Source organism: Bombina bombina, chromosome 10 (genome assembly GCF_027579735.1).
Source record: "Bombina bombina isolate aBomBom1 chromosome 10, aBomBom1.pri, whole genome shotgun sequence".
Lineage (NCBI taxonomy): Eukaryota > Metazoa > Chordata > Amphibia > Anura > Bombinatoridae > Bombina > Bombina bombina.
In genome coordinates, this window is record NC_069508.1 from 54,546,458 (window position 1) to 54,571,317 (window position 24,860).

Below are 24,860 nucleotides of genomic sequence, written 5' to 3' on the forward strand. Positions count from 1 at the left end.
TTGGACCTCAAGAGGAAAAGATTGATATGGCATAACTTCTATATAATATTAACTACCAGGTATGAGAAGGGGCTTTTGGTTTTATAAGTTTATCATTTAAAAGGGACATTAAACTCAAAAAAAATATTTCATTATTCAGATAGAGAATACAATTTTTAAAAAGTTTCCAATTTACTTCCATTATCAAAAATGTTTCATTCTCATGTTATTCTTTGTTAAAGAGATACCTAGGTAGGTAGCGTGCACGTGCCTGAAGCACTACAGGACAGGAAATAGTGCTACTGCTAATGTATAACATTGTTGCAAAACTGCTGCTATATACTGCTGCAGACACGTGCACACTCTTGAGCTTACATTTCTGCTTTTCAAATAAGGATATCAAGAAAACTAAGATAATTTGTTAATAGAAGTAAATTAGAAAGTTGTTTAAAATTTTATGTTCTATCTAAATCATGAATGAAAAAAAAATGGGTTTTACGCCCCTTTAAGCAACAATAAACAATGTCTATACAAATTTATTGTGTGTGTGTTAGTATAATAGAATACGAATATGTAGGGAGTGCAGGTACGTTCTATATCTAAATTATGAAGAGAGTGTGTGCAGAGCAAAAACAAAATCAAACTCCTATCAATCCTAAATAACCCCCTTAATTTAGGACAAAAGTAGACAAAAAGAAAGAATATTTATAGGAGTGCTCAAAGGCTAAAGATAAAGAGCAAAGATATCTAAAAGAAAGTTAAAAAACAGGCCAAATGCTGCAATAAATAACTAAATGGAACACAAAATAACAATTAGAAAATCGGACGTCTCAGATAATAGTACATATAAAACATACAACAGCGCAATATAGATAGAAGTATATAGGACTAATAGGGAATATTGCCACCACTATAATCTCAAAAATTACACTTCACACCTGCAGGTGAAAAAATTGCGTTAGAAAAAAAAATGCAAGCTGATCCTTCGAAGATATTGTAACGATTTCTCTATAGAGACCGCAAGGCTTCCACAGCGGTTAATTATTCAAATCTAAGGAGTAGTGTCCCTGAAAAATATATGCACAGTACCTGGCTTCCAGACTGGAATAGGGGCGAGCGTAACACGAACTTTATCCGATAACTCAGCCTCTGTTTTCCTTTCCTCTGCCGTTTAGGTCACGTGTGCATAAGAAGTCACGATACTACGATCGTATTGGTTGATACTTGTCTTTCGAAATCTTAGCTGGTCCTCTTTCACAAGTGTAGCAATATCGCCAATTTTGACATCCGCTCTTAAAGGGACAGTCAACACCAGAATTTTTGTTGTTTAAAAAGAAAGATAATCCCTTTATTACCCGTTCCCCAGTTTTGCACAACCAACACAGTTATATTAATATTCTTTTTACCTCTGTAATTATATTGTATCTAAGCTTCTGCTGACTGCCCCCTTATTTCAGTTTTTTTGACAGACATGCAGTTTAGCCAATCAGTGCTCAGTCCTAGTTCACTTTACGTGCATGAGCTCAATGTTATCTATATGAAACATGTGATCTAATGCCCTCTAGTGGTCAAATTGCATTCAGATTAGAGGCAGTCTTCAAGGTCTAAGAAATTAGCATATGAACCTCCTAGTTTTAGCTTTCAACTAAGAATACCAAGAGAACAAAGCAAAATTGGTGATAAAAGTAAATTGGGAAGTTGTTTAAAATTGCATGCCCTATTTAAATCATGAAAGTTTTTTTTGGACTTGACTGTCCCTTTAAGTGCAATCAAGCACGCAGGATGAATCTTTAAAGGTTTATCTTTAGCGATTATCAGCACTTTCCAGCACATAATAACTGTCTTCAAAGGCATGTCTTTGGGTATAATTTTACCAGAAGTGAAAATCGCTAGACCTTCCGTAGGTTTAGGAGAACACTTTACAGGCGGTTATAAGTGACTCAAATCTGCATTAAATTGTTATTTTGTGTACTCTGTTACATTCAGTTATTTATTGCAGCATTTGGTACTTTCGCACTGCCATGTATAGCCTGTTTTTTAGCTTTAATTTAGATATCTTTGCTCTTTATCTTTAGTCTTTGAGCGCTCCTATAAATATTCTTTCTGTTTGTCAGGTATGTTCTATCCCTCGTACAAAAGATTTATTTTGCTATGCGTCTTACACATTTGTGAATGAACAAGAGGTAACATTTAATATCTAGTTTAAAAAAGTGCTAAATGTGAAAATGTTATTTGTAATTACGCGAGAGTGCAACACAATACGTAATACAATACAACGGGTGAGCTAATACTGCTTCCTATTGTAAGTATATGGTGTGATATTTATGTGTGTTGAGAAAGCTTTGGTTAAAATTAATTTAAAGGAAAATAATAAATACTGCTGAATTCAACATTATTCCTTTGTTTTCTTTAACTTTCTTGCTGCATTCTATTACATATTCGTCTTGTTAAAGCTAAAATCTGCTGCCCTAGGCACCGGCCTTGTTGGCCTATGCCTTAATACGCCCCTGAGCTAGACAAATATCCGTGTTTCGTTAACAAATTTGCATTTGTACCAAAGCGAATGCACTTGTCTAATGTTAACCAACAACCTCTAATACTAGGGCATTTTGTTTTTGCGTGAGAAAGCACAAAATAAAATTTACGCTATTGATTGCACTTGACTTGTACTCTAGACCTCTGTATATTTAGAGCTGTCTGGATAATTTATTGTAATCATTAAACAAAATAATATTAAAAGGGACACTGAACCCAATTTTTTTTTTCGTGATTCAGATAGAGCATGCAATTTTAAGAAAATTTCTAATTTACTCCTTTTATCAATTTTTCTTCGTTCTCTTGCTATCTTTCTTTGAAAAAGAAGGCATCTAAAAATTTTGTTTTGGTTCTAAACCTGTGGACTGCACTTTTGTATTGGTGGATGAATTTATCCACCAATCAGCAAGAACAACCCAGGTTGTTCACCAAAAATGGGCCGGCATCTAAACTTACATTCTTGCATTTCAAATAAAGATACCAAGAGAATTAAGAAAAATGTATAATAGGAGTAAATTAGAAAGTTGCTTAAAATGTCATGCTCTGTCTGAATCACAAAAGAAAAAATGTGGGTTAAGTGTCCCTTTAACTTACACAGGAGCTGAGCTCTCTCCTTTTCCATTTTTTTTCTTCATATTCCTCTGTGCCTGCTGTGACACAGTACAATAGCAGAGACTTGGCTGCAGCTATTGAGAATCTACAGTGTGACTTTCTCTCACATATAATTGGATTGACTGTTTTTGAACTAAGTGTGCCCCATTTGAGAGTCTCACTGTTAAACAGAAAACTGCAATTCCACTTGTTCCATTTTTGGATGTAAGACTGTTTTAGGATTTTTCCTGATAAAAATGAACCGAGTTCTACTTTCTGTTAGTTATAATGCTGCAGATTATTATAGTGACACAGTACTACTTTAAAAAAATTCTGGCACTGATTGATATTTTATTTTATCTGAAGGACATTGCGGGTTTTGTACAGTGCTACTTCACTTTTCATATGCAGGTTTAAAATATGGTTAACAAGACAAAAGAGGTCATTTTAAAATATAATACAGTCTTATTGTAAACCAGATGTTTCTGCACTAAAACAAATTTTATACTGGTGAGGCATTAAATATAAACTACATTGCCAAAAGTATGTGGACTCCTGACCCTTATACTTATATAAGCTTGTTGGCCATCTCATTCTTAAACCATGAGCATTTATATGGAATCCCCCCCCCCCTTCTTTCAGCCATAACAGTCACCAATCTTCTGGGAATGATTTCTAGCAGATTTTGGAGTGGGTCTGTGGAACTGTTGTGCACATTTAGACAAAAGAGTGTTGTTAGGTCAGATATGGATGTTATCTCAGTCAGTGTTCCAATTCATCCCAAAGATTAAGGTCATAGCTGTGTGCAGGCCTCTTGAATTCCTCAACACCAAACTCATCAAACCATCTCTTCATGGACTTCTGGCCTTCCACAAAATGTTGCCACAATATTGGAAGCACTCAATTTCTCTAAAATTTATTTGTACCCAGTAGCATTAAGCTGACCCTTCACTTGAACTAAGGGACCTAGCCCAAACCCTAAAAAACAGCTCAAGACGAATATTCTTCCTCCACTAAACTTTACAGTAGGCACTATTCATTCCAGTAGGTAGCATTCTATTGGAATCCACCAAACTTAGATTATTCCATCAGATTGCCAGACAGTGAAGCAAGATTCATCTCTCCACATTTCCACTGGTCTAGAGACACCACTCAAACCAACGCTTGGCATTGCACATGTTGATTTGACACTTGTGTACAGCTGTCGGGCCATGGAAACTCATTTCATAAAGCTTCTGATGCTTTCACTCAGAGGCAGCTTGGAACTCTGTAGCTATATGGTGTTTGAATGTATGCGTCATGAGTAAGGAAGAAATATACATGCAGTTTTTGATTTGTAAAACATACTGTTGTAACATGTCTCCAGGCCACCCTGAAAAAAAGCTGGGATGCCGGGGAAATTTCCTGGTGGGCCAACGGCACCGTGGGGCCACTTCCAGTTCCTGGTCAGAAGTGCAGAGGGAGCCTCCCATCCAAGACATGGAGTGAGCCTTGTGCACAGCATAGAGCATCTATTCAAGCTGCTCTGTTTCTTAAAGTTGAAAAGTAACGGATGGGGGAGATAATGGGCCGGGTGGGCGATGTGAGTAGGACTGGGGGGGTGGACTTCAATCATTTCCAGGGCCGGTCTGATTTCCCAGTCTGGCCCTATCTCCCACTGAGCACAGTTCAGCTTGCTTGCCAAAGCATGCAGGGCATACAAGTGACCTCTATCTGCCCTCCTCCTCTCAAATAAAATGAGCATGTGCAATACTAAGTTAGTGGAGTAAATAGTATTCAATACACATGCTAAATCACCTACTGCAACAAAATAGACTAAAAACATACTGGCTGATGGATGGCTTGGGGACCAGTACCATTACCATCTTTGGAATTATAAATATACTTTGTTATGGCGCTTCCAGATATTTTTCCTCTGCAGATGGGATTTTTAAGACACACTCTGAAAAAAAAGTTTACTGTCTTTTTAAGTCCCAGTTGTACACAGACATACACAGCTGTTTTTCATGCAAAAAAATTTAACATGTTTAAATAGTACTCATTCCTAAGCATTATAGCCATTTTTAGAATTTTCTTTCTCTTTAGTATTACATTTTTACATGAAAAAGGTATCAAGGGGAGTTACCATTACATTACTCTGTGTTTAAAGGCCATTAAAGTAAACAAATTACATGCTCTAATTTGTGCATGTAATTTAAGACTGCAAAGTAGTTAAATACATAGGAGAAGTACCACTTGGGAACTGCAGAGAACTGCTAGTCCCGAGCGTAAACAGCTTTTGATCCAATCAGAAGCATTAGTCACATGTCCCAGCTGTGTAGCTAGTGCTGCTTCTACTAAACGTTTAACCCTTTTGTGGGGGTTAAACACATAGAAGTGCAGGGTCACAAGTCTTAAAATGACATGTTTTAACAAATAAGAGCATGTTATTTTTTACTATAACTGCTCTTTAAAGGGACATGAAGCCCAAAAATGTTCTTTCATTACTCAAATAGAGCAGGCAATTGTAAACAACTTCCTAATTTACTCCTAGCATCTAATTTTCTTTGTTCTCATGGTGTCATTTGTTATGTGTTCAGCTAGCTCCCAGTAATGCATTGCTGCTCCTTCAGCAAATGATAACGAGAGAATAGAGCAAAATCGATAATATAAGTAAATTGGAAAGTTGTTATAAATTGTATGCTCTGTCTGAAAAGAGGAACACACCAACATAGCTAAATTTAACAAAAAACTGCATTTGCACCTATCCCTTCCATTGGAAGGTTATTTTTTTATATCTACCAAGCTTTGTTTAAAATGATAATAGTTAAACTTTATTTTATACATATCCCAGATTTTTTAGACTCCTTCCTGAATTTCATATTTTCTAAGCAAAAAACAAAAAAACAACCTGCTAAATAAAACTTAAAGAGACCGTTCACCCAAAAATTTTCTCCCATTTAAATTGTTCCCAATGATCCATTTTACCTGCTGGAGTGTATTCAATTGTTTACAAGTAGCTCCTTTATCCCTATTTTCGCCTTTGAAATAGCTAATTTAGCTTGTGGTATCCCAACCTATACTGAAGTCTCAGCTATTGAATAGCCTAAGTAAACACAGCCAGCAGAAGAAATGACACTCCGAGTGAGGTGCAGAATAGTTAAAGGGACACTGAACCCAATTTTTTTCTTTTGTAATTCAGATAGACTAGAGCATGGAATTTTAAGCAACTTTCTAATTTACTCCTATTATCAAATTTTCTTCATTCTCCTGTAGTGATGTCGCGAACCTAAAAATTTGGGTTCGCGAACTTCCCCAAAAGTTTGCGAACCGGCAAACCGGGCGAACCGCCATTGACTTCAATGGGCAGGCAAATTTTAAAACCCACAGGGACTCTTTCTGGCCACAATAGTGATGGAAAAGTTGTTTCAAGGGGACTAACACCTGGACTGTGGCCTGCCGGAGGGGGATCCATGGCAAAACTCCCATGGAAAATTACACAGTTGATGCAGAGTCTGGTTTTAAGCCATAAAGGGCATAAATCAGCTAACATTCCTAAATTGTTTGGAATAACGTGCTTTAAAACATCAGGTATGATGTTGTATCGATCAGGTAGTGTAAGGGTTACGCCCGCTTCACAGTGACAGACCAAACTCCCGCAGCGGGTACAACATCATCATCATCACACCGTACGTCCATGTGTGTAATGCTGCCTGACTGAGACATATCCCTGTTATCTACATCCTCTGGCAATAATGGTTGTGCATCACTCATTTCTTCCAACTGATGTGTAAATAACTCCTCTGACAGATCAAGTGAAGCGGTTGTGGTGCTAGTGTTGGTGGTGGCAACAGGCGGGCAAGTGGTAACTTGAGAGGTGCCCGAAGCTAAGCTGGAGGAGGATGGTGCGTCAAGGTTCCGAGCGGAAGCTGTAGAAGATTGGGTGTCCTGTGTTAGCCAGTCAACTATGTCCTCAGAAATGTTCGAGTTCGGGGTACGTGGCCTCTGAACACTGGGCATTATTCTAGGGCCAAAGGGAATCACAGCACCACGAACACGACGGCCCCTGCGGGGTGGCCTGCCTCTGCTTGTCATTTTTTTTTTCGATTGGTGGTACTATGCATGCAAGCTACTGTGACAACAGATATGAGTAGCACTGGCAGAAGTTGGCAGAGTAGACGCTGTAGGCCTGACACACACTTGCAGACAACTAACTGCTATTCAATCTATTACAGTCAAAATTGTATTTTTTTTTTTAAATCTACACTACTGTTACACCAGATATGAGTTGCACTGGGGTGACACTGTGCCCTGGCAGGCAGGCACTGAAACGCACACGTGTGAAGGAAACTGACTGCTATTATTTAACACAGTCAAAAAAGTGTTTTTTTTTTTTTTAAATCTACACTACTGTTACACCAGATATGAGTTGCACTGGGGTGACACTGTGCCCTGGCAGGCAGGCCCTGAAACGCACACATGTGAAGGAAACTGACTGCTATTATTTAACACAGTCAAAAAAGTTTTTTTTTTTTTTTAAATCTACACTACTGTTACACCAGATATGAGTTGCACTGGGGTGACACTGTGCCCTGGCAGCCAGGCACTGAAACGCACACGTGTGAAGGAAACTGACTGCTATTATTTAACACAGTCAAAAAAGTGTTGTTTTTTTTAAATCTACACTACTGTTACACAAGATATGAGTTGCACTGGGGTGACACTGTGCCCTGGCAGGCTTGTGCAATGTTCCATTCAGTGATGTCAAGTGGACATGATACGCTACAGCGGATCCTGTCTGTCTGACACTTAATAAATCGCCCCTTAGGCCTCTGTCGGCTTTTTCAAGGAGTTTGTTCTGGTGTTGCTCATTTTGTGAGAAATACTTTATGCCTCAGATTTATGAAATCCCTTAATATACTTATGTTTTCTATAATGTCACACTTCTTTCTTACGCAGTGTCAAATGTTTTTAAATTCGCTATATTGCTGTTTAAAAATCTCTTCTGCAAGAATTTTCCTTATATCTACTATTATTTTCTCTGTTTAGCAAAATGAAAACAAATATTTTTGTTCGTTAACGGTTACGAGTGAGCGATAAAGGGTTTATTGCAGGTGTTTGCGCTCTTTGTGTTTTCCGCTCGTAATACAAGTTGAAAGTAAACGCAATTGCTTGAGCGCAATTGAAGTTAATGCTCGTTAACGCATCCTCAGAGCTCTGGTTGACTGTTTTGCAAAACAAAAGAGTGTCACAAAACACATCAAATATACATTACAAAGTACAGTTAGACTACATTGAAACACTTGCATTTGCAAGTTTTAAAAGTTCAATGGGAAACCGGCCTCCATTTTTTTCCTATTTTACACCTAGTTGAGCTGGGTGTAATTATTTAAATTTATCGACACGCCATCGGAAAAGCAGTCGATACACAAAATTGCTTCCGACAGCATATTTATCGGTTTGCGACCTTGCGCAAACCTAATTATGCGTTAATATGAGCCCTTATATAGAAAAACAGATTAAGTATTCTATGCTTCTCATTTAATTTTGTTTTTGTTGACCAAAATAAGGAAACATTAGCATTTCTAAAAAAAAAAAAAAATAAGTCCTGAAGAGGAAATGTGTAACACATTCTATATAGCTATAAACCGATTAAAAAATAATTCTAAGAAATTGATCAACAGGATAAATGATACGGTCAAGTACTTATGAATTTATCCCATGGTGTTTAGTAAACCGGGTAGTTTGTCACATATTCTTATTGTTTGCTAACCAAATCTTCCATCTCGGCAGATTCAATTGCATCTTTAAATAGATCAGATAACTAATCCCAGGAGATTTAATCATCTATAATTCAGAATATTTCTGAAGGCACTAAGAGCAGATTTTTTAAGGGAAATTGATTGTGTTCCATTGCCAAAAATGTTCAGGCTTCTCTGAACAGAAACCAGCAACCCTGACACTTTATTTTGTCTGGTGTTATGACACTGTGTCCTGAAGATATTTAGTACACCACATAAATAAAACATGTCATTAATAGCCTGCTGCCTGGAATAAAGGATGCACAGGTACTAGTTCCCTTTAATTATTATCCCAGCAGGCACAATAACTGGTGGTTTAGGTTATAGAGATATGTATTGTCTGTGAATTCTATTGCTATAGACTAACTACCATAGACATTCTGGAAGTATGCTAACAACATTCACAGTATTATATTGTTATGTAAAGATTAATCATCAGTCTATACTGTAAAAATAAACATTTATCAAAGGAGAGAGAGAGAGAGAGAGAGAGAGAGAGAGAGAGAGAGAGAATTTTAAATTCACATTTTAAAACATTCAACAATTGAGGCATAGATCACAACTGTACTAACTCCCTTTCCCTTCTATGGGGTGCGCTAAAGAAATCGTTTTGACAATTATCGCTTGCACACTAAGCCAAAAATGCGCTAGACCAACTGGACTAAAGCCAGGGGTGCATTAAAAATACTTCAAATTACTATGTTCTTCACTTAGAAGAAAATATTATTTTAAAATATAAATATAATATATATATATATATATATGTGTGTGTGTGTGTGTATATGTATATATGAATATTTTTTCGTAAAATATATATCTATACCTATTTATCTATAGGAGAGAGAGGGGAAAGAGAGAGCGGAAAGAGGAGAAAGAGAGAAATTGTATATAAGGATCTTTATATAGAAATATATATTTACAAATAAAAATATTTTTTCTAAGTGAAAAACAGGAATTTCAAGTATTTCTATTTAAAAAATCATTAAAAAATATTAAAATTGATTGAAAATTATATTCCATGTTTTAAGGTATTTGAGTGGAAAGGGCTCAAGTGTATATATGTGTTTATATGTGGGCACATGCATTTTTAGACATACTAATGCATACATACACATATATTCTTATATACATACTCATATTTAGACACACACACATTGGAGCCCTTTCAATTCAAACATCTTGCCATATACCTTATCCCTTTTTAACCCTTGAAAACATTTATATCAATATAATTGCGTGTTGCAATATCCATTGAAAGTAAGGGGTGAGCTAGACCAATGTCGGCTGTACTAAACATTCGCTGGTAATTTTGATTTACTATGGACTTATATTATCAAGTTGTGAGCTAATGTTAACTTGGTCCAACGGTACTGCTTATTGCATCCCTTTCAAGCATTAGCGCACCACTTGCAATCTTAATGAATTCTGGTCTAGATTGCGGTGCAGCATAAAGAATACAGCCCTATAATGTGCTAACACCGTTAAAGCGCAATCCATAGAGCTTCAATTTTTAGTTCCATATTACAATTGCAGAGTAAAATGATAGTGCTCAAGCGAAAGGCTAGGGCACGCTAACAGGTGGAGGATGGAAAAGGTGGCCCCACTAAATCCCTCACATAATAGATTTTTATAGGGCGCACTAAAAAAACTCAGCTTCCAAGTGTGAAAATATCTGTGATGGTTAAGAGCTCTGACATACAATAAGGGCTCAGGCACTACGGCTTTTGATTTGATGTAACTCACGCTGCCTGTTAAAAATAAATAATTAAATACATTTAAATTATAAAAGAGGCTTTGCTGGGTAAATTCTAGAGGCTTCAAGAAAATACAGTTTAATTTAAAATATTCTAAAAAAAAATGGACCAATGCTCAAACAGCACTGTGTCCTAGGGGGCGCTAATGAACTTTTTTTTAAAAAACTAATAGGGCATTCAATACAGAAGTGGAAAAAAATAAATAAACATGAAATAACCAACATTAAAGATATACTGAAGATGTATGATTATATCAAAAAACCAGAAGTCCAGAAAACACTAAAAAAAGTCTGTTCCTCTTCATACCGCCTGGGAAAACCTCTTTATATTCTTCATACAACAATTAGAATAACAGAAGAAACCCAAAATGGGAAACTCACATTAAGTTGAGGACTAAGTTTTAATTAGTGCTGACGAAGCAGGCTGGATCTTAAAGGGACAGTAAAGTCATAATTTGACATTTATGATTCAGACAGAGAATACAATTTTAAAAAAACTTTCCAATTTACTTCTATTATTTAATTTGCTTCCTTCTCTTGTTATCTTTTGCTGAAACATTTATCTAGGTAAGCTCAGGAGAAGCAAATAACCTAGTTTCTAGCTACTGATTGGTGGCTGCATATATATACTGTATATATATATATATATATATATATATATATATATATATATATATATATATATATGTATGCCGATTGTCATTGGCTCACCCATGTGTTCAGTTAGAAACCAGTAGTGCATTGCTCTTTCTTCAACAAATGATACATATAGATTGAAGCAAATTTGATAAAAGAAGTAAACTGTAAAAATGTTTAAAATTGTATGTTCTATCTAAATCATGAAAGAACATTTTTGGTTTTCATGTCCCTTTAAAGGGACATTAAACACTAAATAAATGCTAGATACAATGAAGCATTTATAGAAAGTATTAGTCTGAGAACAATATGTAGATATATTTTTAACGTTTCATTGGTTGTTTAAATATTGACAAAATTAGTGTAAATTTTCAGTGTCTATAAAACAATTGGAGCTGCCATAGTGTAACTTTGGTTACCTTCTCTGCTGTGGCCAATTAGGAACAGTTATAAAAAGGTCACTAGAGTGTGTAGCCAATGGCTTTGTTGAATATAACAGTGTTCTGCACTTCCATTTCTAACAGGAACTGAGAAGCTCATTATTTCAAAATGGAATTAAAGGAAAAGGGCAAAAATAAATAATGAAAGTATATTACAGTTTTATTTATTTACAATTTATCATTTTATATTATCATCTCAAAGTGTTTAATGTCCCTTTAAAGCCTCCAGCTGGATGTCACCAATGGAAGATCACTGCTATTCCCTCTAGGCCAGCGATGGCTAACCTTGGCGCCCCAGATGTTTTGAAACTACATTTCCCATAATGCTTAAGCACTCCGTAGTCTAGTTGAGCATCATAGGAAATGTAGTTCGCAAACATCAGGGGTCCCAATCACGTCTCTATTCTGTGGGTTCAGCATGGGCTTGTTCAGCTCTCTCCATGCTGATCACGTCGAACTTGAGATACACTGTAAGGAGCTTCAAAAATTATTTGGTCCAATTTTATAAAAATTCTAATTCTATTATTGTGTAAAGACAAAAAATATATTAAAAAACAATTGCAATCTTAAAGGGACAGTCTACACCTTAGTCATCTTAAAGTCTTACCTTAAATTAAGCTGCAAATAGCCTTCTGCACCTTTTCTATATCATGCAGCCCGAATGGTAAAGAAGTTATTTTAAAATGAATATTGTTTCTGACCACTTTGTAATGGCTGCCATGCTCCGCCCACTGATGACATCACGATCTGGGCTGCATCTAGGTGCTCTGCTGAATAGCATTGATAGTCTGTTGAATCCAACCTTTTGTGATTGGATGCCATATGCAGCCCAGATCATAATGTCATCAATGGGTGGAGCTTTGCGGCCATTTCAAAGTGGCCAGGGACAATATTAATTTTAAAATAACTTTTTTACTGTTCTTGCTGCATGATATAGACAAGATCCAGTAGGCTATTTCCAGCTTAATCTAAGTTAAGACTTTAAGATGACTAAGGTGTAGACTGTCCCTTTAAAAACAGAAATGCAACTGGTTTATGAACTGAGAAACTGGTTGCGTTTCTGTTTTTAAGCTCCTTACAATGTATCTCAAGTTTGATACTCTTTTGCAAGTTACTCTTTACACAGGTCACATGATCAGATTGTCACGCCCACAGCCTAGAGGGAATAGCAGTGATCGTTTTTTGTTGACAGCCAGTTGGAGGCTTTAAAGGGACATAAAACCCATAACATTTCTTTCATTAATCATATAGAGAATACAATTTTTAACAACATTCCAATTTACTTCAATTATCTAATTTCCTTCATTCTTTAGCTTTCCTTTGTTGAAGAAATAGCAATGCACATGGGGGAGCCAACATACAAGGCATCTATCTGCAGCCACCAATCAGCAGTTAACAAGCCTATTTAGATATGCTTTTCAACAAAGGATATCAAGAGGTTTTTTTTTTTTTAAATTGCACGCTCTTTCTAAATCACAAAAGAAAAAAAAATTGGGTTTCATGTCACTTTAAGATCCAGGCAGCTTTGTCAGCACTAATTCATACTTCTTCTGTTACTCTAATATATTCCTGAAGCCTGGTTACCCTATGAGACACTCTCTTGTTTGTTGCTTGCATAATTTAATATATATATAGCAGAACATATTTTGAATGCTTGCCTGTACAGTAGCCTCTTAAAGATATTAAAGTGATGCATTAAAGTGCTTAATCTACTTCTGACTGTCCATATCCTCCGCTGATTGCAATTTCCGCATACTACTCTTGTATTTGTATGTACTGCTTATATGAATAAACAATGCAGATCAATAACTCCTTAAAAAAAATCCTTTTATTCAAGTGTCATATTAAAAACTTGAAAACACCTTAACAACATGTCAAAATATCCAGCAATGTTTCTATCAAAGAGTAGGCAATGTAGCCATATGTGTTTCAGGTTTAAAGGGACACCGAACTCAATTTTTTTTTTTCTTTTGTGATTCAGATAGAGCATGCAATTTTAGGCAACTTTGTAATTTACTCCTATTATAAATTTTATTTGTTCTCTTGCTATCTTTATTTAAAAAGAAGGCATCTAAGCTATATTTTTTGTTTCAGACTCTAGACAGCACTTTTTTATTGGTGGATGAATTTATCCACCAATCAGCAAGAACAACCCAGGTTGTTCACAAAAATGGGCCGGCATCTAAACTTACATTCTTGCATTTCAAATAAAGATACCAAGAGAATGAAGAAAATGTTATAATAGGAGTAAATTAGAAAGTTGCTTAAAATTGCAGGCTCTATCTAAATGATGAAAGAAAAAATTTGTGTCCCTTTAAAGTGACGGTAAATCTGAGTGTTTAACAATCGCTAGAATTTGCCATTATTAAAAATGAAGTGGAGTTTAAGTGATCAGATATTAAAAAAGGCGCAAAACTCAGCCTGACTGTGCCGCTGTAGATCGCTAAACTCAGCTGCTCTTACCACCCACGGCACATCGCTCTTCTACCAATCAGGTGACGTTTGCACCTCTAAACCAATAGCAGTGCTACCATACAGTACACTGTCAGCTGACATGCACGTCATGGCTATTGATTTTGAGGTGCAAATGTCACCTCATTGAAGGAGAGCGATGTGCTTTGGGCAGCCAGAACCGCAGAGTTAACAATGTGCATCGGCACATTCAGGGTAAGTTTAGCACCCTTTTTTAAATATCTGATCATTTAAACTCCACTTTATTTTTAGTGAAGGTAAATCCTAGTGTTTGTTAAACGCTTGGATTTACCATCAAGTTAAGCTCAACCCTTTTACACTAGCTTATATAAAGAAATAGATTTTCTTCTTTTTACAAATGTAAATGCGCCCAATACAGGGCTAAAGTACAAGTGGTGTGCTATTTAGCACTCTGGCATGAGTGTAAACATCTCTAGAAGTAATCTTTTTTGCACGTGTAGGTTAGCGCATGTATTGCATGTTGAAAGTAAAACTTTGGCACATGAGCGAAACCCGACACTCGCTAACTTAAAGGGACATGAAACCCAAAATTGTTTTTCATGTTTCAGATAGAGAATACAATTTTAAACAACTTTAAAATTTACTTCAATTATATAATTTGCTTCCTTCTCTTGTTATCCTTTGCTGAAATGTTAATCTAGACAAGCTCAGGGGCAGCAGAGAACCTAGGTTCTAGCTGTTGATTGGTGGCTGCATATATATATATATATATTGATTGGGATTGGCTCACTCATGTGTTCAGTTAGAAACCATTAGTGCATTGCTGCTCCTTTAACAAATGATACCAAGAGAATAAAACAGATTAGATAATAGAAGTAAATTAGAAAGTTGTTTAAAATTGTATTCTCTATCTGAATCATGAAATATTTTTTGGGGTTTAATGTCCCTTTAAGGACCTCAGATATCTCAACTGCACTAACATTCTCCCTATAGACTTCAATGGAGAGCGCAGAAGAAAGAAACCTAACACTCATCGCTCGCACGCTAACCCAACATGAGTTACGTGATATACTTGGATTTTGCAAATGCCAGTAGTTTAGATACATTTCTGGCTAGAAACAGAATTCAGGGATATGATTACTTGTGTTAAATAGATCACCTTTTTTAATGGGATTAATTTAATCTCAACTAGAGTTTTTATTGTAAATATATTAAGATTTGTATAGGTTGAACTCGATAAACGTCTGTATTTTTTCTACCTCATCTACTATCTTACTATTTATTAATTTTTTTCTTTCCAGGAAAATGTTACTTTTATTATAAATACTTATATCTATATAATATGTATATATACCTAAATATAGATATATATTTTACATTAACATTATCAGATATACAGTATATAGAAATATAAATGTAATAATACAAATTTAAAAAAATTCTATTTGAAGAACATAGGCATGTAAAATATGTGTAACGCACTTAAGGTTTTGCGCTTTAGGTCTAACGAGGTGTCGGTTAGCACATATGAAAACCTAGTTATCTTAAAGGGACATGAAACCAAAAAATTACTTTCATGATTTAGACAGATAATACAAATTTAAACAACTTTCCAATGTACTTCTATTAGCTAATTTGCTTCCTTCTCTTGTTATCCTCTGCTGAAAGGTTTATCTAGGAAAGCTCAGGAGCAGCAAAGACACCAGGTTCTAGCTTCTGATTGGTGGCTGCACATATATACCGATTGTCATTGGCTCAACTATGTGTTCACTTAGAAACCAGGAGCGCATTTCTGCTCCTTCAACAAATAATACCAAGAGAATGGAGCAAATTATATAATAGAAGTAAATTAGAAAGTTGTTTAAAATTGTATTTTCTATTTGAATCATGAAATCATTTTTTGGGGGGGTTTCATTTCCCTTTAAGGCGCTTTATTGAAATATTAAATATAAATAATAATTATTAAAAAGTATAGATTGTAAATAATACAAAATAATACATAGAATATATACAATATATATATACTGTGTGTATATATATAATTTTAGGTTTTTTTTACAATATATATTATACTTGTAATATGAGAGGTCTTTAAATTGCGTGCAAATCCTGATATCATTCATGCAAATGTTAGCGCTCCACTTGTAATCTAGCCCACAGTTTATGTTGAAAATATCTTGCTTCACATATGCTTGTGATTTTCATACTCAACAATGTGGCCTTTTGAAAAGAACACTCAAAAATGTATCTATGTAATAAAATGTAACTCCGCAGCAATAAGCATTGTTACTTCTGTGACTGTATTTATGACGTATCTGGTAACATTTACCTTTACATTTACTTGCATTGTTTAACTCGTGATAATCCTCTCTGCATGTAGACAATTTTTTCTATTTGATTATATAATGTTAGCATTCTAAATTAGTTCCTATTATTTTCCTATGATAATTGGACAGGACATGAATAAATCAATATCTAAATGTTTTCTTTTTCTTCAGGAAATAGTAGGAGAGAGATTGTCGGTTTCAAAGGTCCTGTTCGCGCTTTGGACTTTGTTACACACACACAAATCTCTTTTACTTCTGCTGGCACATTTTGCAATAATGTTGTTAACAATATTGATTTAACCTGCAATATTCAAATCATTGCTAGCAACATTATGTCTGGTCTGAGTAAAGGCTATGGAAAGAACAGGACTTTAAAAAGACATTAAACCCACATTTTTTCTTTCATGATTTAGAAAGAGAATGCAATTTAAACATTTTTCTAATTTACTTCTATTATCTAATTTGTTTTATTCTCTTGATATTCTTTGCTGAAAAGCATATCTAGATATGCTCAGTAGCTGCTGATTGGTTGCTGCACATAGAAGCCTCATGTGATTGGTTCACCCATGTGCATTGCTTTTTCTTCAACTAAGGATATCTAAAAAAATAAGCAAAATAAATAATAGAAGTAAATTGTAATGTTGTTTAAGTTTGTATTCTCTATCTGAATCATGAAAGAAAGATTTTGGGTTTAGTGGCCCTTTAATGGAACATAACACCTTGGAATTATATTATAACAATTTAATTACACATAGTGAACTAACTTTGAAATCTTCTTAAAGGGTCAGTCTACTCCAGAATTTTTATTGTTAAGAAATTATGACTCATACATAACTCCACGGGAATGAGCACAATGTTATCCATATGACACACATGTACTAGCATTGTCTAACTGTGAAAAACTGTCAAAATGCATTGAGATAAGAGGCGGCCTTCAAGGGCTTAGACATTAACATATGTGACTACCTAGGTTTAGCTTTCAACAAAGAATACCAAGAGAACAACTCAACAAAGCAAATTTGATGATAAAAGTAAATTGGAAAGTTGTTTAAAATTGCATGCCCTATCTGAATCATGAATGTTTAGTTTTTACTAGACTGTCCTATTAATGTTCTCTTGGTATTCTGTGTTAAAGATTATACCTAGGCAGGCTGATATGAGCTTAGGAGCGAGCATGAATCTTTATGAGTTGATGGCAGCAGTGTTTGCAATAATATATAACATTTTTGCAAACAGATGGCTAAAAACATGTGCATGCTTCTGAGCTCATTGAAGATTACTTTTTAACAAAGGATACAAAGAGAACTAAACCAAAAAGAAAATAGAAGTACATAGGATAATTGTTTAAAATGTAATGTTCTATTCAGTGCTTTTAAGATTAATTTTGACTTTACTATCTCATTGAGAGTTTTCCAATTCTGAGACTTGGATGTACGCAGGGTAGCGTTCACAAGCCTAACCTTGCCACATATCTGTCTTAACTGACTTTGGTGAGGGGTGATCTTATAAAATGAAAATGCAAAAAAAAAAAAGGATAGTTTTGATAACAAAATGACAGTAACAAGTCCAGATTGGCTCCTTCAAATAACGCAAGTGGTGGCAGAGTTTGGCTATTGAAAAACAATTGCAGCAAAATGCATTCAATAATGTTCACACTCTCATAGTTGCCAACAGTCCCTAATTTCCAGGGACTATCCCTGGATTTTGTTATATGTCCCTAGATTATTTTGAAATGTTGGCAACTATGCACTCTTGCATGCAAATTCATTGTGATACGCCAGCAAAATATTGTAATTACAGTCTATAAGATCCCTTTAAACCATTATGATCCTGGAAGAACAAAATGCTAAAATATTATAACACTGGTGTACTCTGTTTCATGTACTATTTTAAATATTTTCAATGTCAAATGTATGACTGATTCATTCATTGTAAGTTTATAAACAGTGTCATGGAGTGACCATAAACTGCAACAGCGGTCAAAACTACAGCAGGTAGTGTAGAATAAGAAATTATTTTTACCACAATTATTTTAATGGATGGTAGTGTTTGATCTTAATATTGTTGTTATGCTGTTTTGCTATTTGAAGTGTTTTTCCTTTTCCCACTATCTCAACTTTTGCTGGTAAAGCAAGTACATTTTTTTAACATTTTGTTTGCTGCAATTATTTTTCAATAGTTAAACTACATGGAAGGGGGCAACAGAAATATGAAAATATGTTGTAAAGTTGTTTTACTAATGCATAAGAAAATATGCTGTATTAACGTTTAATGGTGTTTCTGTCTTTTTTAAATTTTCTAGTGCTCTATGCAAATCAGTGACAGGGATAAAAGTAGGAAAAAATGGGATTTCAAAATAAGTAAATATATAAAAGTATACAGTAGAAAGCGAGTTCATCCTCCAGTAACTGATTCATCTTTAATATTTTGCTTTGTGGTCAGAGTTTATGTTATAGAATTACTTTGTGGCACAACATTTTTACCTGTGTTGAAAATGTGATTGGTTAAACCCTTGGTCGTCTCAATCAACATAGCCAAAAAAAAAGCATAATCTCATCTCACAGCTTGCAACCTTCTGTGAGCGGACAAAGAAACGCATTGGGGTACAACCTTTTCTAGGGGGGAAAATAACAGCCAAACTCATTAGCATAAATTTGCATAAATCATTATACTGTATAAATTAGGAACTAAAGCTGCTAGGACTGATTTTCACCCCTTCGCTACCAAAATATGGGAGAAATTGTAGCATTTTTGCTATCATGCCATTTAAACAGAAATAGAGACTTGTTGTTTTTATTAACCTATCAAAACTATATATATATATATATATATATATATATATATATATATATATATATATATATATATATATATATATATATATATAAACATGGAAGGGAACTGCACTCTCATACTGGACCGGGTACACATCCCATGACCCTGCAACATGCTTAGCCCTGGGTGCCACTGGCACTCACAGGAAGCTGTGCTGCTCCCAGAGTCACAAGCAGTTAACCCCAGTCAGGTCTGGGTGCAAGAACCATAGGGAAAATTACAAAACACTTGTAAGTGAGTGCTGGGAAAATTACAAAACAAATTAATACAACACACAGAGAAAACCCAGCACTCACTTACAAGTGTTTTGTAATTTTCCCTATGGTTCTTGCACCCAGACCTGACTGGGGTTAACTGCCTGTGACTCTGGGAGCAGCACAGCTTCCTGTGAGTGCCAGTGGCACCCAGGGCTAAGCATGTTGCAGGGTCATGGGATGTGTACCCGGTCCAGTATGAGAGTGCAGTTCCCTTCCGTGTTTTGTATATGTCTAGGGTGATTACATATTCCTGTGCACCCTTCCCTTGTTCCCAGTTTGTTTGGATTTGAAAGCTTGCATTGTGTGGCTGTTTTAGGGTCCCAGGTATTGGAAAGGACCTTGACGAGGTACCTGGGCTTGTCCCATTTGGACAGATGCGGTAACTAACCTTTCCATTTTTGCTTTTAAATCTTAACTGAGAGCTTGTAAGTGAGTGCTGGGTTTTCTCTGTGTGTTATATATATATATATATATATATATATATATATATATATATATATTAATTAGACAACCCAAGGCATTACTCTAGGGCTATTTTGGTGTATTTCATGTCACCATTTTGCTGCTAAATGCGATAATATAAAAAAAATTGCTAACTGTTTCACAAACTTAGGGTTTTTCACTGAAATTATTTACATAACGCTTGTGCAACCATGACACAAATGATAGTAAAAGCTTCTCTGGGATCACCTTTGTCTTTGTCATTGTTTTTTGGTAATTAGAAGGCCGCTAATTGCAGTTGTGCACCATACTTCTGAAGGGGTTAATTAGTTAGCTGGAATGGAAATAGTATTGTAACATAGGTATTACCCTCTAAAGATGTGCACACGGGTACTTTGTGAGGATCTGAATGCGGAAGTATGCAGCGACTCGTGCCCTTCAGATATTTTCGGAGCTGGATTGATTCCTGATAAAGACACTAAGATCTGTGCAAATCCAAAAAATGTCATTCTAAAGTGAAACTTATAAGCGTGTTGGAATTTAATTTAAACAAATAATAATTTAAAATTAGACCTAGCAGCTTTATTAACCCAAGACCAACAGGATTACTTTACAGACCATCCTGCAGTCATTTGATGTTCATCAAACTACTTTAGAAGTCATTTGCGCATCATCAGACACCATCAGGCTTCTAAAGTCATCAGCTAAGGTAAAACATTCTGGGTGATAACGTCATAATGATTAGCAGATTAATTTACTGATTACTTAACAAGCATGAACAGCCAGTGTGTGAATCTAGATTAACCTCATTTAAATATTTTGGCCTGTGGGCATACTTCAGTAGTCTGGAGTAATCAATTACTTCAGAATGACTCCAGGAAGATCATCCTTTTTGACTAGGGTAAGCAGACATCCCAACTCTCTCTGAAGTTCAGGGAGTCTCCATGATTGTAATAGCGACTCCCTGATGCCAGCAAATGGAATGCAATCTCCCTGAAACTCCAAGTACCATGATCCAATGTGGCCCAACTGAAAATTGTTTCTTTAAAGGGACATTCAACACTTAGTGTAACATGTTTTTATATTGTAAATTAAAAAATGGAGGTCCGTCTACACTATACCCCTCCTCCCTTGCCGCCTTGCTTCTGTCCTAATCAGCGGCGCTAACTACTCTAATACCCGGACAATATGGATGCCGAACTCCCCCACTATTACGTAGCTGCCTTCTTCTTAAACTGATAAGCAAATCAGAATCCAGTCCTCGGACAGAAATTGCATGCGCATGCAATTTCTGTCCGAGGACTGGATTCTGATTTGCTTATCAGTTTAAGAAGAAGGCAGCTACGTAATAGTGGGGGGAGTTCGGCATCCATATTGACCGGGTATTAGAGTAGTTAGCGCTGCTGATTAGGACAGAAGCAAGGCTGCAAGGGAGGAGGGGTATAGTGTAGGTGGACCTCCGTTTTTTAATTTACAATATAAAAACATGTTACACTAAGTGTTGAATGTCCCTTTAAGGAATGCCTTAGTTTAGTTGCTGGGACATTATAGAACCCTTTAAAGCATGCATCATTAACCAAAAAGCCCCCACTAATTTTAATAAAATTAAAACACAAATACTAACTTATTTACTGCACGTAATTAAACTTTGTATTCTGAAATATTTAAGCATCCAACAAGCGTACGATCACTGGAAAATAGGTTTGTTGTATGTGGTTGTGCAATAAAGCTGCTTCTTTTTTTAATGTGTGGGAAGCTACTTTAATGATAAGTCTCTATCTTATTTAGGGTTTCAAGGTGTCCAATATATAACTGGGAGGGGGGGGGGGGGGGTGGCGGCGGCGCAGTAGCGGGAGAAGCCACCTCCCTGAAATGAGTTTTTGCAGGTTGGGATGTCTGGGTAAGTAAGGCTGTATAATTATTTATGCAACTGTATGATAATTAGGATGGCTTTTTTTACCAATAACAGAGGCAAACCTAGCCCTGATATCACTTCCACAGATTTCCACTCAGGGCAGATTTCTTGGTTTCCAAATTAAGATCAGAGACTGCCCTGAACCAGTCCACAGAGTCCATCTCTGCCCACAACCCACCCTTACTCTGCCCACAGTCTAGCCAGCCCAACTCTAGCACACAAGTGAATCTACCCCTCTGGTACAAAACATCAGAATCCAAGGCCCACTAGTACCCCTAATCATGGTACCCAGCCCCAGGAGGCCTACAGAACAATGTTAGGAGGAGGTGTTTTTTTTCTTTCTCTTTACTTCTTCCCTCAGACACCAGAGTGTCTCCCACATGATTCAGAACCATGCTGCATAATACATAGTGATTGTTTGATCAGTGTATTAGATCATTTATACCAATTTCCCAACATGCCAGTATAATTATTAATGTTCATTGTCACATTACATAATATAAAAACATGCATAGAAATTAGGATCTTGTTATGGTGAAACCTCTTCTAATTGTTTTTGAAGCTAGTTTTACACAAATATTCATTTAAAATCAATCCTATAACATCTTTAGTTTGTGATTCATGACATAGACGATAACAGACTTTTCAAATGGATTGTGCCTCGCCTCGATAGAAACCCAGTTCAAATTTATTTAACAGAAAAATAACTTTATTATTTCAAACTTTTTGTTGTTTTTTAAACCATTTATTTTTTATAGAGTATTTACGCCAAGCTGTTTAGCTGCTTATAAATAAAATAGATAGAATGAACTGTATCATCTTTATTAACGTATAAAACAAATGTCCTTTCTTGAACTTTATAATCATTAGTAATAATAGTCTCGAGTAGATCATGCTATGATGCTATTAAAATAGTAACCAAGCAACACAGCTTGCACGAAAACTACTTCCGGACCTGCGCAGTAAGTGCAATCTTAGGATTTTCTTCTAGCCAATGGTTGGAAGCAGGGGGCGGGTTTTGAGTTGCCTGTCACTCTAGCTGGGACAACCTCATATGCAGCGATGGAGGCACAGTCCGGGGCACCGTGTGTACCAGCCTCTCCTGACTGTATTCCCCCTGGGCACAGTGCGCTGCTCACCTCGCTGCCTCTGTCCCCGGACGCCCTGCACTTTGATGACGATGATGATCTGGAGGTATTCAGCAAGGTACGTAGATAGAGGGTGGGACTCACTGAGTGGGACACAAAGTTCCTGCCTGGCAAAGAAAGTTTGGGATCGGTATGTGATTGTGGTATAGGATGCCGGGCTGGGGCTGTGCTACTCGGGCTTTAGTAGAATAATCACCCACATACCATCGCATACTGAGCCAGGCTGGCTACTTATATTTACATAGGAAACAGCTGGGAACATTTCCAGTGTCTGCTCTAGGAATCACTCTGGATCTAATGTATGATCATCCTGTTGGGGCAACAGTGGATTCTGATCATATTAGGATCTAATGTCTGATGATTCTGTCTGATTTTGTGACTACATGGGATGAAGGGTCTGATGCTTCTATCAGGATTGCAGTGGATTCTGAGTGCATTATCTTACTGGTATATATTGTGGGATTAGGATCCAGTATTTGATGCAACTGATCTTGTATTTATATGGGATCTAGTGTCTGATCTTCTTGTTGGGACAACATAGAATATTGAGGTCTGGTCATATTGGTATTGTAAATTATTTTATAAGAATCATATATCTGTTGGATATTGTTGAGTCTCTGAGACAGTATCTGATGGATCTCTTGAGTCTGATCTTGTGTTTATATGGAATCTGGTACCCATTGCTTCTATATTTGGGACAACATTGTATGTATTCTGTGTGTGTGTGTGATCTTACAGGTATAAATGATGGCATTAGGATCCAGTATCTTATGGATCTGTTAAAACTGAGACAGTATCTGATGGAGCTCGAGAGTCTGAACTTGTATTTATATGGGATCTGGTACCCGGTGCTTCTTTATTTGGGACAACATGGTTGGTATGCATTGTGTGTGTGATCTTACAGGTATTATAAATTGTGTAATTAGGATCCAGTATCTGAAGGATCTGTTGAGTCTGATCTTGTATTTTGTGCCTAATGCTTGTTTTGGGACAAAGTGGGTGATGGATCTGTTGAATCTGACCCATTATCTGATGGATCTCTTGAGTTTGGTCTTGTATTTATATGGGATCTAGTGTATGATCCTCTTGTTTTGGGGAAAATATGAAATTCTTAGTTTCTGATCTTACTGGTATTATACAAGATGGTATTTAGTATCTGGAGTCTGATCTTGTATTTATATGGGTTCTAGTCCCTTATCCCCTTATATTTTTTTAATTTAATTTATAACTCCATAAAAGTTGGATTTAGATTTCACAAGCTGAGAGGCATCGAAAGGAGCTAGCCAGAACAAGCTAAATTTTAGGTATGGCTGAGAGTGGTCAGCAGGGGGCACCCAAGGGTATCTTTGAGACTGCACCCATTTGTAGGCTACAGTGGCTCCCTGGCACCTAGGTTTAGGTTAAAGCTGTATTTTCGTTTAAAAAATTGTAAATTCTTTTTTTTTTAAATTTGTAATTTGAGTTTGTAATTTTTGCAAAGGGACATAAAACCCACTTTTTTTTTTCTCTCATGATTCAGAGAGAGTCTGCAATTTTAAACAGCTTTCCAATTTATTATCTGTTATTTGTAGAGCGCCTACAGAATCCGTAGCGCTAATTTACTTCCATTATCTAATATGATTTGTTCTCTTTGTATCATTTGTTCAAAAGAATGGCTAAGTAGGTTCAGGAGTTGCTGATTTTTAGAGGCGCATATATGCCTCATGTTATTGGCTCACTTATGTGCATTTCTGTTACTTCAATAAAGGATACATGGGGGTCGATCCGATAAAAATCGTCGCCCGCAAAAG

General features: G+C 36.1%; 1 protein-coding gene across 1 annotated transcript in view; it reads left to right on the plus strand.

The window, feature by feature from the left end:
* The first annotated feature begins 22,943 nt into the window (after positions 1–22,943).
* SNX7 (sorting nexin 7) overlaps positions 22,944–24,860 on the plus strand; it is a 198,109-nt gene continuing 196,192 nt past the window's right edge. The window contains exon 1 of the mRNA XM_053694068.1: positions 22,944–23,128. Coding sequence (XP_053550043.1) covers positions 22,985–23,128 — 144 coding nt within the window. The 5' untranslated portion in view covers positions 22,944–22,984. The remainder of the gene's footprint in view (positions 23,129–24,860) is intronic.